Here is a 16,929-nt window from a genome sequence, read left to right on the forward strand (position 1 = left end):
CCCAATCCAGCCAGAGGACCCATGTGTTTACCTTTCCTCAAGCAACAGAGAACTCGCCAAGCAAACCAAACAGCTTATTCAAGTTAACTGCACCAAGTGACCTAACCTGAACTAGTCCTATCAAGACTTTATAGGCCTCAGCCTAAAGAACAAGGTCAATAGACTTAGGCCAGAGGTACACAGAGGATCAGCTTCACTCCTTCCAAGTTTAACTTCTTAGTTGACGTTACCCTATATATAGTATCTTCACCAACTCCAAGCATGCCTGGAGGTATCTTCTTGTAGACTGCCAACACATGGGGTGTCAAATTCCTTCTGAAGGTGCACAACATTTCAAGAAAGGTATCATACCACTAATTTCTAGGGGAAGTAACGTGGATTTAACCCTAGGCAAAATCATCAAGGTGGGTTTACAGAGCATCCATAAGTGTGGCAAGAACCCTAAAGATCATACAGAAACTACCTCCTACCCATTTAACTTTATTTCATACTGAAAATGGCAGCAAGTCTCCTTTTGAACCCATTTCTTATAGCATAGAATTTTAAAAGGGAGGGGAAAATGATGACAATTTCAGGTTATTTCATAGATTCAGACTGTGTTCACTGCCTTTGAAACATACTTTCAGGGGAGGGGGGGGGAAAAAGTATCTCCCCATGGTACCCAGCAAGCACTGTCCTGCTGCAGTTCTCAGGAGGAATCCGCCTGAAAAGGCTTCAAGGCTGCGGGGCCAAGCCTTGGACTTCTCAAAGACCTCTCACAGTAACATGAGAATGTCTAACAGCAGGAGACTGAGAAATGTGAAGAACGGAGAAAAAAGGAACAGGCTTAGAAATAAGTACATTTGAAAAAACAGTGAAAGACTGAAAAGATCACTCTGAATTTAAGAAAGAAGAATCGGTACCTTACCATTTGAACCTAAAAGAATATACCCAGGACAAGACAAATTTCAGAAGACATGACACTCTTGAAATACAGAATTTTATTTAGAAACTGTTTAAAGTAGAAAAAAACCCTGTCAAGAAAGACCAGGTGGAAAATGGGTTCCCAATAAAATGGAATTTTAGGGCAACAAAAGTCTAAAAGGCCACAAAAGAGAAATAGCACCACTGTTATTTGAACAATGGCTAGTTACTTGCATTTTTTGGCATTGTTAATTACTGAATCTGGGTTTTCCTCTGAATTCCACACAGAGCATGCACTACACAACAATTTTATCATAAAATATCTGCTTTCTACACACATTTTAGGACAAGCTACCACCAGGAACAAATCAATACAAATACATCAGGGACTGAACAATCTCAGTAGTGGGTGACACACATTTTGCAGAATTCTGCCAAACAAAGGAACTGAATAGGCTAGGGGCAAAGCAAATGAGGAAGAGTTAAGGAATGAAATATTTTAAATATTAATAATTAATTCAGACACGGTACTGTATCTTCTGCAAAAGAAAATTAACATTTAGTAACACGCTAACGAATTTTATCTCCAAAGAGATTAGTGCACTGGCAAAGTATTCTGATAACAGTGGAGGGCGGTGGACAGCAGGTACCGAGAACACCCAGCCTTGCAGATCCCAAGGTAGCGATGGCCTTCAATGGTCACTCCCTTTGCCAGAAGTCCAGAAAGAACTTGCAGCGTGACCACCTGCCTGCTGAACTTACACTCTAAGCAGCAAACTTTAAGGAGCCAAAGAGGAGTCCCCAGTGGGCGAGGGGAGCAGAGAAGAGAAACATGTTCAATGTAAACTTAAAAGACAGTAAAATGGGACACGACCCCCATTCAAATCCCAGAGATGTGGGCAAGTCCCCAAAAGTAGTTGTTAGATTTAAAAACTGGACATACCTCATTCCCCAAGAAACACAATACATAGAAATTTCAGGGATAACTGGAAAAAATCGTCAGAGAAATGTTCAATGAAATTCAAGCTCTTCAACTCAAACATCCCAGGGCTGAAACACACCCTCTATTCATCCAGGCAACAATGCCTCTTACTTCTTAGAGCAGGGATACTATTGGTCAAGGACACCAAATGGCTTTACAGAGCAACTTTTTAAACTTTCCTTTTGGGCCAAGGTCTAGGTCTTTGAGGATTCAAGCAGCCCTGCAAGGCCTGTGAACAGCAGATTCCGAAGGTCCAGAGGTCTAGCCCTTCTTCCTTCCCAGATACAATGTCAAACATGTAAAATCTCCTGTCATGTTACATTTTATATTTTGAAATATGGAAGCATATTTTAAATACTCTTAAGGCATTTATTTATTAAAACGTTCTCTGCCAAGATTTCACATTAGCTTAAAATTCAAATCAGTCTTTACATTTCTCTACTGAGGTTTCCACCTCAGAGTATCACATAAAAACACCTTCTCCAGCAATCAGTGTTACCAGCGTCCACACGGTGAGCCCCATGGTCAGCCTCTTTGTTCCCTAGGTGACCCAACTAGATGTTAATACTGCTCTGCTACAGGGTAAAAGCTCCTAACTCAAACTCATTGGAAAAGGGGTGAAACTTCTGCAAAGTGCACTTTAAGAAGAGGTACTGTTTGCTCATGAAAAGAAACCAGTGAGTCCTCTAAGAATAATAAAAGGGGGTATTTTACAGTTAAGCACATGATTTGGAGTGAAGAATTCGGATGTTGCTCTGCTGGTCCAGGCCATTAATACTCTTCTTGTTCCTCCTGTGGGCCCCCTTCATCAGGTATCACAAAGCCTTCCTAAAACGGGAAAACAAGAGGGGAAAGCTATTACTCAGCACCAAATGAAGGATTAGTTTCTACTGTGGGGCCACTTTCCTCATATTTACAGCCTCTCAAAGTCAACGGCTCTTCCTGTCTCTACCACACACTTGACGTTTAATAGCACAAGGCCACGTGACCACCACTTTATCAGACAGTGGAAACATCTCACAAAAGGCAAAAACTAAGCATAAATTTACCCTCAAAAGATGATTTCTTAAATATGTCTTGATTATGATGACGATTTCACACATCATCAAGTTGTACTTAAATAGGTACAGTTCATTACATCAATTCTACCTCAGTAAGGTTGTTAAAAAAAAATATATATATATACCCTCAAAAATCCCTGAAGTCATCATGAAAGTTCAGTACCATGCCATCTCCTCTCAATAAACTGTCTATACAGCCAGCTTTTCTTTACGCCCTCCTCTGATCGCACTTAAGGACCATGCATGCCATTGTGGGTGTTGTGCGTTTACCCAAAATATTCACAATACCCACGGTAGCCACCAAGACTGATCCAACATTAGTGGCATGGGAATACAGCCGACTCGCAGCTCCCACCTCACACTCCCTCTAGGGCATTCTGGCATCTAGTAACGGCTACACACCATAAAAATCAGACTTTCCCTTCGACCACCATCTTATTTTTTTTCAACTAAATCTCTATAGCTGAATTTACTTAAGATAGGACTCCACTAAAATAATACTCAGACTAGACCAAGTATCTTCATCATCTTTGTTTTCATTGAAGCTGGCAAAGAGCAGCCCAGAATAAGGGTTTACTGAACAAAGTATCATCTTTTCAATCATCCGTCTTCATCCCCTGAAATTCACTTGGTATATTTAGAGAACAGTGTTAATGACAATATTAATATTTCCTTATATTTGTATACTGCTATACATACCATAAAACACTTAAGAAGTAACACTGTAGCTTGATCCTACAGACCTTACTAGGTGTGCAGATTTATAAATAAGCAAAGCCATTAAACAATGGACATAGCAAGATACCAAATCCTAAATGTAGGGAAAATCAGTCTCCCCTGATCAGCTAGCATGTCATGATTAATATCAGCAGATTCAGCTGTGTAATAATATACATGGGATCCCGGGCAACTTGACCATAAAGTACTGTGAGGAAATGGGAACCAGGCACACTCCTAGGGAGGAGGAACAAAGATACAATCTGACAGCTACAGGCAGGGGACATCAAAAAGGGGCCAGGAACCTGGTTCCCAGGTCATGCCTGGGGCCCTGATAAAATGGAGCTAAGAGGTCCAAGTTGCAGGGGGTACAGATGGTGGGGTTAAGAGCATTTTGTGGCACTCATCACCTATCAGTGGACATAAACCACAGAAGCAGGGCAAGCCAGCCACCTCCTTGTCCTATTCCTGCCTCAAAGGCTCACAGACCTCAAAGCAGAGGCTGAGGCTGAGCAGAGGTGACCTCTGGATGACTTTGACAGGGCAAAGTGAAAGTCTTTTGATGAATGCTGTCCTGGAACACGACAAGCACCAGCACTGAGTTTGCTAAAACCAACCAGATAAAATTTACTTTGTCTTAGATGGCAAAATGGCAAGAAAATATCCTCATGTCCACACGTACATCTGTGGCATACAGAATGTCCACGATCCTCTGCAATACTGGGTTGTTTTCCCCCTCGTTCTCCTGGCAAATCAATTCAATGTTCCTTAGCTTTCCAAAGTAGAAATCTCTTTCTTTCTCCAAGTCTTCGACGGTAAGTTTCAATACGTTGACCTGCATAAGACATTGTGAAGGGTGAGATACTCCGCGTTTATGTATCAATACCATATCAGACAAACTGTTAAGCCAAACGGAGACATGGTCTTCCATCACACTCTCTACCATGGACCAAAACCCACTTTTGTTTAATATCAGTTTTCTTCAGCTCCAGATAAATAACGTAGGCTTGTTTGTGGCCACCTTGACTATAACACCTCCCAGGAAGAGGCAGGCTACACCAGGAATCATGAGGAACTTCTCAGGGTTTGAGAAAAGATCAAGGAGAAAAAACTCTGGGATCCTGAGACAAATACAGATGCAGAACCCACAACCCAGCCCAGCAAAGTGGCTGACAAGCATACACCGAGTCCTTACCAGGGCACTGGTCAGTGAAATCCAGTCTTTCTGCCCGTGGAGGTCAATGGAAAGAGAGGGTCTGGTCTAAAGAAGCAGGAAAGAAATGCCAAGGCAGGAGAGGAAGACTGACTAAAGATGACTACTGTTAGCCAAAGACAGCTAGAAGTGAGAGCGACCTGGGCATGGAGAACTCAGTGGTTCACACAGGGCCGCCTTATGTTGGGGATGGGGGGAGTAATCCACGACTCAAAAGAAGAGAAGAAGGTCCTGGCCTGGTCTCTCTCCCAAGAGAGTTTCAAAAGGGAGAGAAGACACAGAGGCAGGGAGCAGACCCAGCACGTTCCACCAAGCATCTCGTCAGCTCACCACTCGTGCTAAAGGATCCTCCAGGCACCCCGCTGAGGGGCTCTAATTCCCATAACAGGCCAGTGCAGAAATAAATCTCAGTGCTTAGGCCAGGACTCTTATCTAGCCAAGAGCAATCAATGTCATAAGAACTCTCATGGCCCTTTGTGTATTTTAAGCACAGAGCACATCTTCATTCCAGTATATTCAACTCTATGACATGTGAATTTGATTTAACTCTCACTGAAATACAAATTACATGGCATACCATGCAGCATAAAATCCTCACGGGACAGAGTCTGGGGCCACAGGGAAGGCCAAGCCAGGAAATCAAAGGTGCAGCTACTGAGAACAATTTGGGAAGCAGGGAATTCTGAGAGCCAAAAAGGCACCACAGACTAGTCCAACCTTCTGAACTAGTGGCAAAAACTGAAGCAAACAGCTTCTTTAGTTCCCCCACGGCCTCACAAAGAAGCGAGACATAGCCAAAAGGATCAAGTCCTGTGCCAGGGCGGAAGAACACTCCCCCTTCATAAGCTGCAGTCGAGAAGCAACCAGAGATGAGAACAGGTGTCCAGAACCACCAGGACCATTCTGTCAATTACTTAATTTCAATGTTCATCATCAAAGGCCTGAACCAACCAAACCAGAATCAAGGTTCTAAAAAGACTTTCAACCCTTCCTTTATCAACCACAAAAATCACCTTTTACAAATAACCGAGAATTTCAATAAAATATACTATAAACAAATAAACAAACATATATATATATATATACACACACACACATACACACATAAATACACACACATAAATAAACTATCAGTCCCAAAGTGGAGTATGAGAGAGGATAGAAGGGCAAGAGCTGGGGTACCTGGGTGGCTCAGTCAGTTAAGTGTCTGACTTGATCTCAGCTCAGGCCATGGTCTCAGGGTAGTGAGATCAAGCCCCGCACTGGGCTCTGCGTGGAGTCCGCTTCAGATTCTCTCTCTCCCTCTGCCCCTCTCCCAGCTCACACTCACACTCTCGTTAAAATAAATAAATAAATCTTTGGGGGGGGGGGGCAAGAGCTGACCAACCCCAGCAGTAGGAAGCTGCCTTAAATCTTGAGTTCTAAGATCCAAGAGCCAGGGAAGAGGCCTTCTAATCCCATTAGTGACTTAGGAGTAAAGGGAGGTCAAAACAGCTTACTACACTTTGGAGTCCATCACTCATGGTTCACAAACCCACTCCAACTTCCTTGTCCTACACATCATCAAGGGCACCAGAACCCAGCTTTCTGGGCCCCACGTGAGGGGCCAAAGCAGCATTCCTCCGTGATATCATTCAATAAGTACGTATCTACAAGAAACAATTAGTATACACTAATAAGTCACCGGCTTTCACTCCCCACTCCTCTAAATGCTTACCTATGAGGTTATTAAAACTCTGTGGCTAGTAATCAATGCCACTCTTAAACCTTCTCTTGTAGTAAAGTAATAGCTATAACCTAGGAAACCCAAGGAGAATGCTTTGGACCTGCACTGGCCAGCAGAGTAGCTAGGAGCCACAAGCGGCTATTTGGGTACTTGAAATGTGGCCAGTGCAACTGAGACAGGCAGTAAATATTAAATACACACTGGATTTCAAAAACCTTGTCTTCAAGCATAAAGTAGCTCATTGATGATTATTTGTATTGATTACATGTTAAAATGATAACACTTTGGATGCACTGGGTAACGGGTTATTAGAAGAAATTTCATGTGTTTCTTTTCACTTTTTTTTTAACGTGGCTACTAGAAAATTTTAAATTATGTTATGTGCCTCACATTTCTGGTTTGCATTCTATTTCTTTTGAACAGTACTGCTCTGGACTCAAATCAACTCAAAGTAAACTTCTCCAGGATGCCTTAAGACTGCAGAATCGCTGCAGATCTCCTAAAGAAACGGACACCATGAGGTAACCCGTGTAGAATACACTCCTGTCCTCTTGCCCTAAGAAGCCTGTCTGGCTCTATTCCCCACATCAGTCATGTCTCCCAGACCTCCACACCTTTGTCAAGGGCCACAAATTCAAATACTTCCAAGGGGCCAGAGAGATAAGGTAAATGAGCCAAGGGAGTCAGTACCAGGGTGTTACAGGTAAGGACTCTGGCAACCTGGAGAGAACCTTTAAAAATCCTTTATATTAAAAAAAAAAAAAAAAAAGGAAATCCTGCACAAGCCCAAGTACTCCAGAGGCAGGGCTGGGGCAGCTGGCTCAACCCTCCAGGCAGGTCATTTAACCTCCCCAGACACACTGTCCCTATCTGTGAGACCTCACAGGGCTAATGCAAAAGTGAAGTACTCACTAGAACAATGGCAACCACTCTAAAAACGTCCATTATTTTTATTTTTATTATTAACATCTGTGAAGACAATTGGACTCCCGTGAACTTTTTTTTTTTTAAAGATTTTATTTATTTATTTGACAGAGAGAGACACAGCGAGAGAGGGAACACAAGCAGGGGGAGGGGGAGAGGGAGAAGCAGGCTTCCCGCGGAGCAGGGAGCCCGATGCGGGGCTCGATCCCAGGACCCTGAGATCATGACCTGAGCCGAAGGCAGACATTTAACGACTGAGCCACCCAGGCGCCCCTGGACTCCCGTGAACTTTTAAAAAGATACTTCAGGTGGGCACCTGGGTGGCTCAGTTGGTTAAGCGACTGCCTTCGGCTCAGGTCATGATCCTGGAGTCCCTGGATCGAGTCCCGCATCAGGCTCCCTGCTCGGCAGGGAGTCTGCTTCTCCCTCCGACCCTCCCCCTTTTCATGCTCTCTCTCTCTCTCAGTCTCTCTCTCTCAAATAAATAAAATCTTTAAAAAAAAAAAAAAAATACTTCAGAATCTATTTTGCTCTATCAAGACCACGGACAAGAACTGTAATAATCACAACTGTCTTTTATCCACTGCCATTTTCCCCTTTTATCCCAGATACCACTCTCCAGGGACCTGACATGACATCAGCTCATGTAATCCGCTCAACTACCACGAGCAAAGTATTAGCCCCACTTCACTCAACACAGTGAGTTCAGAGAGGTTAACTGACTTGCCCCAAGTAGAAGCGGCAGAGCCAGGAAAATCCCCAAATCCACACGACCCAAAGCCCGTGCCCCATCACACAGGACACTACTGCCCAGAGCAGGAGCCCCACAGAACCTGCTGCATCTTCTCCTACAGAGTACAAGATGAAGTCCAGGATGGCCACCCACCCCTGGCACTAGCTTTCAGGAAAGTGAAAGGATTCAATCCCAAACACACAGGAATCATAGAGCATCCCTGATTTTAAAACTGGAGTTAATCAAGAGAATCATCCAAAAGCAAACAAACAAAACTATAAGGGTTGGTGAAAAAATGTCTAAGTCTAAATGTTGTTCAGATCCACAGAGACCTCTGCTAAGTACCTTCGGGATATTTAACTAATCCTGAAGCATACATTTCAAATCACAGAATAAGAACAGAAGAGCAATAACAGGTTTTCCATACCAGTTCCACTCTAATTTGGATCTCTTAGTGACCCAGGATTTCAGCACAGACACCGTGGAATCTTCTTTTTATTTACTATTTAGAAAGGAACTCTCCTTGGGAGCCTGGGTGGCTCAGTTGGTTGAGCGACTGCCTTCGGCTCAGGTCATGATCCTGGAGTTCTGGGATCGAGTCCCGCATCGGGCTACCTGCTCAGCGGGGAGTCTGCTTCTCCCTCTGACCCTCCCCCATCTCATGTGCTCTCTCTCTCAAATAAATAAAATCTTAAAAAAAAAAAAGAAAAGAAAAGAAAGGAACTCCCCTTTATTTTTTGTCAGAGCCAAAATTCAAGAAACACTCTCTGAATCCCATAGAACCCTGAGAGGTGTTCCAGAGATCTGTGACAGGGTTCTACTGTATGGGCGGGTTTCCCAAGACATCGGCTTCTGTCACACGAACACATCTTAGAAACACCCAATCCCTTGGGCGCCTGGGTGGCTCAGTTGGTTAAGCGACTGCCTTCGGCTCCGGTCATGATCCTGGAGTCCCGGGATCGAGTCCCGCATCGGGCTCCCTGCTCGGCGGGGAGTCTGCTTCTCCCTCTGACCCTCCCCCCTCTCATGTACTCTCTCTCATTCTCTCTCTCTCAAATAAATAAATAAAATTTTAAAAAAAAAAAAAAGAAAGAAAGAAACGCCCAATGCCGCTCTTCCACCTGCACCTCCACACTCCCACTCCCCACACAGCACCCAAAGTGCTCACAAATCACGAGGACTGCTTCAGCAGGCGGACAAGGCAGGCCTTCCTCCAAGAACACAGACGGCCTTCCCCCGGTCAGCGTTGCCAAGCATCCTTTCTCCTGAAGTGACTCCTGTCTCGGACAGAGGAGGTGCCTACCTGCTGCATCAATTCAGCTGCTTCGTCATCCCCGTTGCCCACACCAGGATTCTTTCGCACCACACCTGGGCCAGCCTTAGGGGTTGCAGTAGTTCTGTGTGTTGCAATGGGCCTCTGTGGAGCTGAGAGAGGAGCAGAGCTTTTTTTAAGAGGAGAAACTTCAAGACAAAAAAACCCACCAGACAAGAGGAGGCTGTGACCAACTGCCCTCCACATCAATGCAGTGAAGGGACCCAACGTAGAGAGCCCAGCATGCAAGACAGCACTCCCGTGTTTGCCCGAAGTGGTTTTTATGGCAGCGGAGTTAAGTACCAATTTTAGCCACCATCTTTTGTGCTGGGAAGGAGTCCCTCTGTGAGGTCTTTTTTCCGCTGGGGTAAAGAGGACTATCATCTGAAAGAGACACAATCATTCTGGTGCAATCTACCTTAACCTAACTCCAACCAAATCCACAAAGAGGGCAACTTCATGGAGCAAAGGCAAACTTCATGCCAGGAGTGGGCTCACAGTCCCAGCTGCTGCCGGGTGCCCAACGTTTCCCATCTGGAAGGTAAGATGCCCCCCATCTTAGAACCTCAAACTCCTTGGCTTAGGAAGAGGAGGATGGTAGAGACTGCTCTTATCACTCATTACCTCAAAACCCGCATCTTACTCACCTTTTAGAAGGTGGTTAGGAGGGTTAGGAGAGGAAAGCAGCGCCCTGACTAGGACTTACAAACTTCTCTATGAGTAGAGCCAAAAGCTGATAAAGTTAAGGAAAGAGTAATAAAATTAACACAAGAATAATCAAGAACGGGCTTCCCTGAGGTGTATTTATCATTCGTGATTTTTTTTTTTTTTTTAAAGATTTTCTTTATTTATTTGACAGAGAGAGACAGCAAGAGAGGGAACACAAGCAGGGGGAGTGGGAGAGGGAGAAGCAGGCTCTCCGCTGAGCAGGGAGCCCGATGTGGGGCTCGATCCCAGCACCCTGGGACCATGACCTGAGCCGAAGGCAGACGCTTAACGACTGAGCCACCCAGGCGCTCCTATCATTCGTGATTTTAATCATTTATTTAGCAATCATTTTGTAAAACTGTACATGATGCCAGGCTCAGAAATATCTGACCTTCCTGACACCCCAAAATGTTCAATAACCATAAGGCCTTTCACCCACAGGCATAGGCACTTCCTCTGGACGATCTCTAGTATATGTTTATCCCCAAGATCAAATGCTTACTGCAAGTCTCCACTTGCCTGTTACCAGCATCTACACAGATTCCCCATTCTAGGAAGCTAAGCACTCAGTATTTGGAGAAATCAGAACCCTCATACACTCTGCTGATGAGAATATAAAAACAGTGCAGCCACTCTGGAGAAGAGTCAGGTGGTTCTGTAAAACGTTAAACAGAGGAACCATACGACCTAAGAATTGTGCCCCACAAATGTATACCTTTGGATTTATACCCAAGAGAAATGAAAACATAGGCCCACACAGAAACTTGTATAGGAATATTCAAAGCAGCATTATTCCTAACAGCTCAAGAGGGGAAACAACCCAAGTGATCATCAACTGATGAATAAATAAAATGTGGGGGCACCTGGGTGGCTCAGCCAGTTAAGCGTCCACATCTTGATTTCAGCTCGGGTCATGATCTCAGGGTTGTGACAGCGAGCCCTCTACCAGGCTCTGCACTGGGCATGGAGTCTGAAGATTCTTTCTCTCCCTCTCCCTCTGCCCCCCGCCATAAAAAATTAAAATAAAATGTGGTATAGCCATACAATGGAGTATTACTCAGCCATTAAAAAAATGAAGTACTGACAAGTGCTAAAACATGGATGAACTTTGAAAACATTACACTAAATGAATGAAAGCCAGACACAAAGACCACATATTCTATGACCCCATTTGTGTGAAACATTCAGAATAGGTAAATCCACAGACAAAGTGGATTAGTGGTTGCCTGGGGTTGAGGGGAAGAGGAAGGGCTGGGGGAAAATGGAAGTGACCACTATGGGACACATACGAGATTTCTTTTAGGGAGTAATAAAAACATTCTAAAACTGGTTGTGGTGATAGTTGAACGTATCTGTGAATACACTAAAAAGAATTCAACTGTACATTCTAAATGAGTGAACTGTACGGCAAGTGAATCCTATCACATACACAATATCTCAATAAAGCTATGAAAATTAAAAAGTACACAATGTCCCTCTCTACCTAGCAGATGGATCAGCCTCTCTCTAAAGGTACCATGGGACCTTGAGGTGCCTGGGTGGCTCAGTCGTTAAGCGTCTGCCTTCGGCTCAGGTCATGATCCCAGGGTCCTGGGATCGAGCCCCCATCGGGCTCCCTGCTCCGCAGGAAGCCTGCTTCTCCCTCTCCCACTCCCCCTGCTTGTGTTCCCTCTCTCGCTGTGTCTCTTTCTGTCAAATAAATAAATAAAATCTCAAAAAAAAAAAAAAAAGGTACGGGCGCCTGGGTGGCTCAGTTGGTTAAGCGACTGCCTTCGGCTCGGGTCATGGTCCCAGAGTCCCGGGATCGAGTCCCACATCGGGCTCCCGGCTCGGCGGGGAGCCTGCTTCTCCCTCTGACCCTATCCCCTCTCATGCTGTTTCTCTCTCTCTCTCAAATAAATAAATAAATAAAATCTTTAGGAAAAAAAAAAAAAAGGTACTATGGGACCTTAACTAATATTCTTTCCACCTTCTGGGAAAGGAGGCGTTAGCATCTGTAGAACATCTGCCCTGCCCTGAAGTATACACATGTTCTACGAATACATGACTGCAAACAGGTTTTGGGAAACCTACCAGGCCAAAATCTTTTAGAGGAGGTCTCTAAAAACTGCCTCCCAGATTCTGCTGGCATCATAGCAAGCCAAAGCCACTTAGCAGCTCAAATTTTAGGGAGGGCAGGGAAGCCACAGTAAGCACAGGAAGCTGGTCGGCAGACAGAATGATGATGCAGAGAGCCAAGCACAGTCCCTAAGAGACCTAGAAATCTCCTTCAGTTCCTGGGTGTTGAGGTCTGGTTATAACTTCCCATCCCAGGGCCCCGTGAAAAAAGTCCTTGTGTTCAAACTAAAGCTCCCTTTGTGAGCTAACCTGAGGAATTTCTATCCCAAACAACTAAAGAGTACTGGCAAAAATTACATAGAGTAACTCATTCAGGCCTCAAGAACAACCCTCTGGGGCAAGTATTGAAATTCCCATTTTACAGAGGAAGAAACGGGGGGGGGGGGGGGAGAGATAAAGTGGCTTAAACAGGGCTACAGAGACCTAAGAACAAACACAGGTCTGCCTGATGCCACAATCTATGATCCTGCCACATGGCTGGGATTGCTTGCACTCCTTATTCTCCCTAAGCCTATGGCTGCTCAAAACCCTCTGGTTGAAGGTTGAATGAATGAATGACTGAATGAATACCTGGAATACTATTATTTGGAAATGGCATTTTTGTTTTGTAGTTTTACCTGCACTGCTAGAGCTGAGAGGTTTCTTCGGTTTGTTCAGAGCTGGAGCAACAAGGGAGGGAGCCACTGCAGTTTCTTGACCTTGTCTGGCAGCTACGGGGTCATAGTCTTTTCCATCATAGTTTGCATCAAAAAACTTCTTGAACCACTGAACAAATTCAAAATTGTCCTGAAACTTTCCTTTTACTAATTTGTCCACAGGAATTATCTGCAGAAAAATATCAAGACTATTTAGCCCAAAGCAAGAGGTTTCTGGCAAGCACCAAACTTGTCCATGCATCAAATCAGTATAAAGCTCTGCCAAAAGGAGAAAAAAAAATTTTAGAGGCAAGAACTTAGTGCTAAGTAAGCCCTGAAAAGTTTATAGAGCAAGTTTCAGTTTGCCTTCCACAAAGTACTTACACCTGCCAACCCACCTCCCAGTCCATCAAAAGGAATGAGAAATGCGAAAGAACACAAATCATGTATTAGTCACATACACACATCCAAGCACATAATAAAACATGTCATTCCACTGAAAGAGAGTAAATCTCCCAGGCAGCTTGCATGGCCACAATGCCCATCACAAAGTAGGAAACCCAGAGCACAAACCAACCACAGGTATCTACAATGAACTGTGTTAAAGAAAATTCGGTCTTATCAATCATATCTCAATAAAACTGGAAAAAAAATTTATCCAGAAAAAAAAAAAAAAGGAAAAAAATTGTCTTAAAAATAGGTCAAGGTACATAATTTGTCCCACAACAGATTTCTACAAAATGGTATGGTTTTTTTTTTTTAAGATTTTATTTGGGGCACCTGGGTCACTCAGTTGTTAAGCGTCTGCCTTCGGCTCAGGTCATGATCTCAGGGTCCTGGGATCAAGCCCCGCATCGCGCTCCCTGCTCCGCGGGAAGCCTGCTTCCCCCTCTCCCACTCCCCCCTGCTTGTGTTCCCTCTCTCGCTGTGTCTGTCAAATAAATAAAATCTTTAAAAAAAAAAAAAGATTTTATTTATTTGAGAGAGAGAGCAAGCACGCAGGAGCACAAGCAGGGGGAGCAGAAGAAGGAGAGGGAGAAGCAAGCGCCCCACTGAGCAGGAAGCCCAATGAGGGGCTCGATCCCAGGACCCTGGGATCATGACCTGAGCCAAAGGCAGACGCTTAACCGACTGAGCCACCCAGGTGCCCCTGGTATGTTTTTCAAGTAATTCCAGTCCTATTAAAATATAACCCTGTAAACTTTCCTATTGTACAAGGATACTTATCAGGTATTACTTTAAATTGCTGGACTGTCAGGAAGAGTTTAACTATCTTTTAACTCGTCAAGGATTCCAGTTGCAATGGTAGTTTTATAAAAACTAATATATGTAATATTTTGAACTATATCCACTCCTCTGAGCAAATAAGTATAATTTTAAGAAATTACTTTGTGGGGCGCCTGGGTGGCTCAGTCAGTGAAGCGTCTGCCTTCGGCTCAGGTCATGATCCCAGGGTCCTGGGATCGAGTCCCACGTCGGGCTCCCTGCTCAGTGAGGAGTCTGCTTCTCCCTCTCCCTCTGCCTGCCTGCCTGTCTGCCTACTTGTGATCTCTCTCTGTCAAATAAATAAATAAAATCTTCAAAAAAAATTTGTAAAAAAAATTTGTATGGTACTGAAACATTTATAAACAAAATGTTATCTGGAACTCACTTCTCAATAATCCCTGAGTATAGCAGGTGGGGTAAAGGGATATCTGAAACAAACTGGCCATCATTTGATAATCACTGAGGTACCTGAGGGGATCATCACACTATTTGCTCTACTTTTCTGTACTTTAAAAATTTTCCTTGTTCAAAAAAATAAAATACAATTCTATAAAAAGAAAAATTACTGCACATAAGTAAACTACATCTAGTTTAAACTAAGCCCTGGTACCTAAATGATATTCGTTCAATACAAATGCATATTTCATATACAGAGACAAAACTAAATTAAAAGAAAACTGATTTCAAAGTAAATACAGACCAGACACATCACCAAGATAACTAGGGGGTGATTACAAGCTTTACTAAAGTAACATTTCCCCCAAAAAAGGCTTAAAAGAATAAACCATTCTCTGGGGCACCTGGGTGGCTCAGTCAGTCAGGCATCCAACTCTTAATTTTGACTTAGGTCATGATCGCGGGGTCATAAGAGAGAGCCCCACATCAGGCTCTACAATCGGTATGGAGTCTGAGATTCTCTCTCTCCCTCTGCTCCTCTCCCCCTTTGCACTCTCTCTCAGTAAATAAATAGAATCTTATAAAAAAAAAAGAATAAACCATTCTAATGGGAGTGAAACTGCTAAATTTTGCGTTAATTCATTATCTACTAAAACAGAGATAATATTTGTCCTAATGAAGCCTAGTGGGCTATGTTTCTGGTACTTTCAAATATCCTTAGGGGCAAAAGGGAACTTGACAGCACACATAAGGGATGTTCCTTGTATCCTACTATAAAAAGCAAGTATTTCTAGAATCTTCTCTATTAGAACTACTTATTCTACCATATGGTATGCTTTACAAAAGTAGATCCAGAGATAAAAAGGATTTAGATCTCAGACTAATAAAGATTAAACAGTATTATTAAAAAAAAAAAAAAATTCTGAGTACAGATTTACAGGCTGATTCCTCCAGACACTAGTAACTTCAAAATAAAGAAAGAAGACAGCAAGGGAACCAGGGGTAGGAGGATACAGAGAAATGCTGCTCCCAGTAAATCCTATTTTACGGAGAAAAGGTAATTATATAAATGGTTGGGGGGGGGGTAGAAAATGTCCAACCTTAGTAACAGTTACTAATTAATAAACAACTTTGAAAGAGTAAAATTTACTTACTTTGTCAACACCCATTCTCTTAAAACCTGCTTGTAGTATTTTGAAGTTCTGGATGTATTCATGTTCTAGCTTAGCCTGGAATTTCACTTTCTTCAAGGCAATGGAGCCAGGGAACAGCATGTCCATAAACTGACAGTAGGCAGCCCCTGAAGGAACAAAAGAAGATTAATATACACACTTAGGTCATTAAATACTATCATTAAAGAAGCAGGATGAACTGGGGTACCTGGGTGGCTCAGTAGGTTGAGCATCCAATTCGTGATTTCAGCTCAGGTCATGATCTCAGGGCTGTGAGATCGAGCACCCTCCCCCCACCCTGGGTCAGGCTCCACACTCAGAGGGGAGTCGGCCTGAGATTTTTTTCTCTCCCTCTGCCTGATTCCCCCCACCTCACATGCTTCTTAGAATAAATAAATAGATTTTTAAAATAAATAAAGAAGCAGGATGAACTTTTACCCAAACCTACTTAACCCACATACAATTTTTTTTTGTTTACTTTTTTTTAATTTGAGAGAGAGAGAGAGAGATAGCAAGAGCAGGAACACAAGCAGGGGGAGTGGGAGAGGCGGAAGCAGGCCTCCTGCCGAGCAGGGAGCCCGATGTGGGGCTCGATCCCAGAACCCTGGGGTCATGACCTGAGCCGAAGGCAGACACTTAACGACTGAGCCACCCAGCCGCCCCCAACCCACATACAATTTAAAAAGATGTAAAGTGGACCTATACTGGGGTGCCTAGATGACTCAATCGGTAGAGCATGTGACTCTTGATCTTGGTGGTGTGAGTTTGAGCCCCGTGTTGGGGGCAGAGTTTACTTACAACAACAACTAAAAAAAAAAATAAAGTGGACCACAAAACCCAAAAACGTCATTACCACTTGACGTCAAAGTCAATTTCTCAAAATCTCTAACAAGACTGGTTTCACCTAAATTCTAACATACTTGCAATCTGGAAGTCTGTGATGAGGAGAGAAGAAATGTTCCTATGTTAAAACTTTATAAGAAATAAGCATGACAATAAAATGACCACTACAAAGAAAAATGAACCCCTAGAAAAGAAAAAAGGGAAACAGGTAATTCCATCT

The 16,929-nt window shown here is 43.5% G+C and overlaps 1 protein-coding gene across 4 annotated transcripts in view; it reads right to left on the reverse strand.

The window, feature by feature from the left end:
- Positions 1–2,242: 2,242 nt before the first annotated feature.
- Positions 2,243–16,929, reverse strand: part of MAPRE1 (microtubule associated protein RP/EB family member 1) — a 30,378-nt gene continuing 15,691 nt past the window's right edge. For all 4 annotated transcript variants that reach the window (XM_021689349.1, XM_021689350.1, XM_044919108.1 and 1 more), the window contains exons 3-7: positions 15,849–15,994; positions 13,015–13,222; positions 9,563–9,684; positions 4,346–4,498; positions 2,243–2,713 (exon numbers count right to left, since the gene is read on the reverse strand). In XM_021689349.1, coding sequence (XP_021545024.1) covers positions 2,657–2,713; positions 4,346–4,498; positions 9,563–9,684; positions 13,015–13,222; positions 15,849–15,994 — 686 coding nt within the window. In that variant the 3' untranslated portion in view covers positions 2,243–2,656. The remainder of the gene's footprint in view (positions 2,714–4,345; positions 4,499–9,562; positions 9,685–13,014; positions 13,223–15,848; positions 15,995–16,929) is intronic.

Source organism: Neomonachus schauinslandi, chromosome 10, assembly GCF_002201575.2.
Source record: "Neomonachus schauinslandi chromosome 10, ASM220157v2, whole genome shotgun sequence".
Taxonomy (NCBI): domain Eukaryota; kingdom Metazoa; phylum Chordata; class Mammalia; order Carnivora; family Phocidae; genus Neomonachus; species Neomonachus schauinslandi.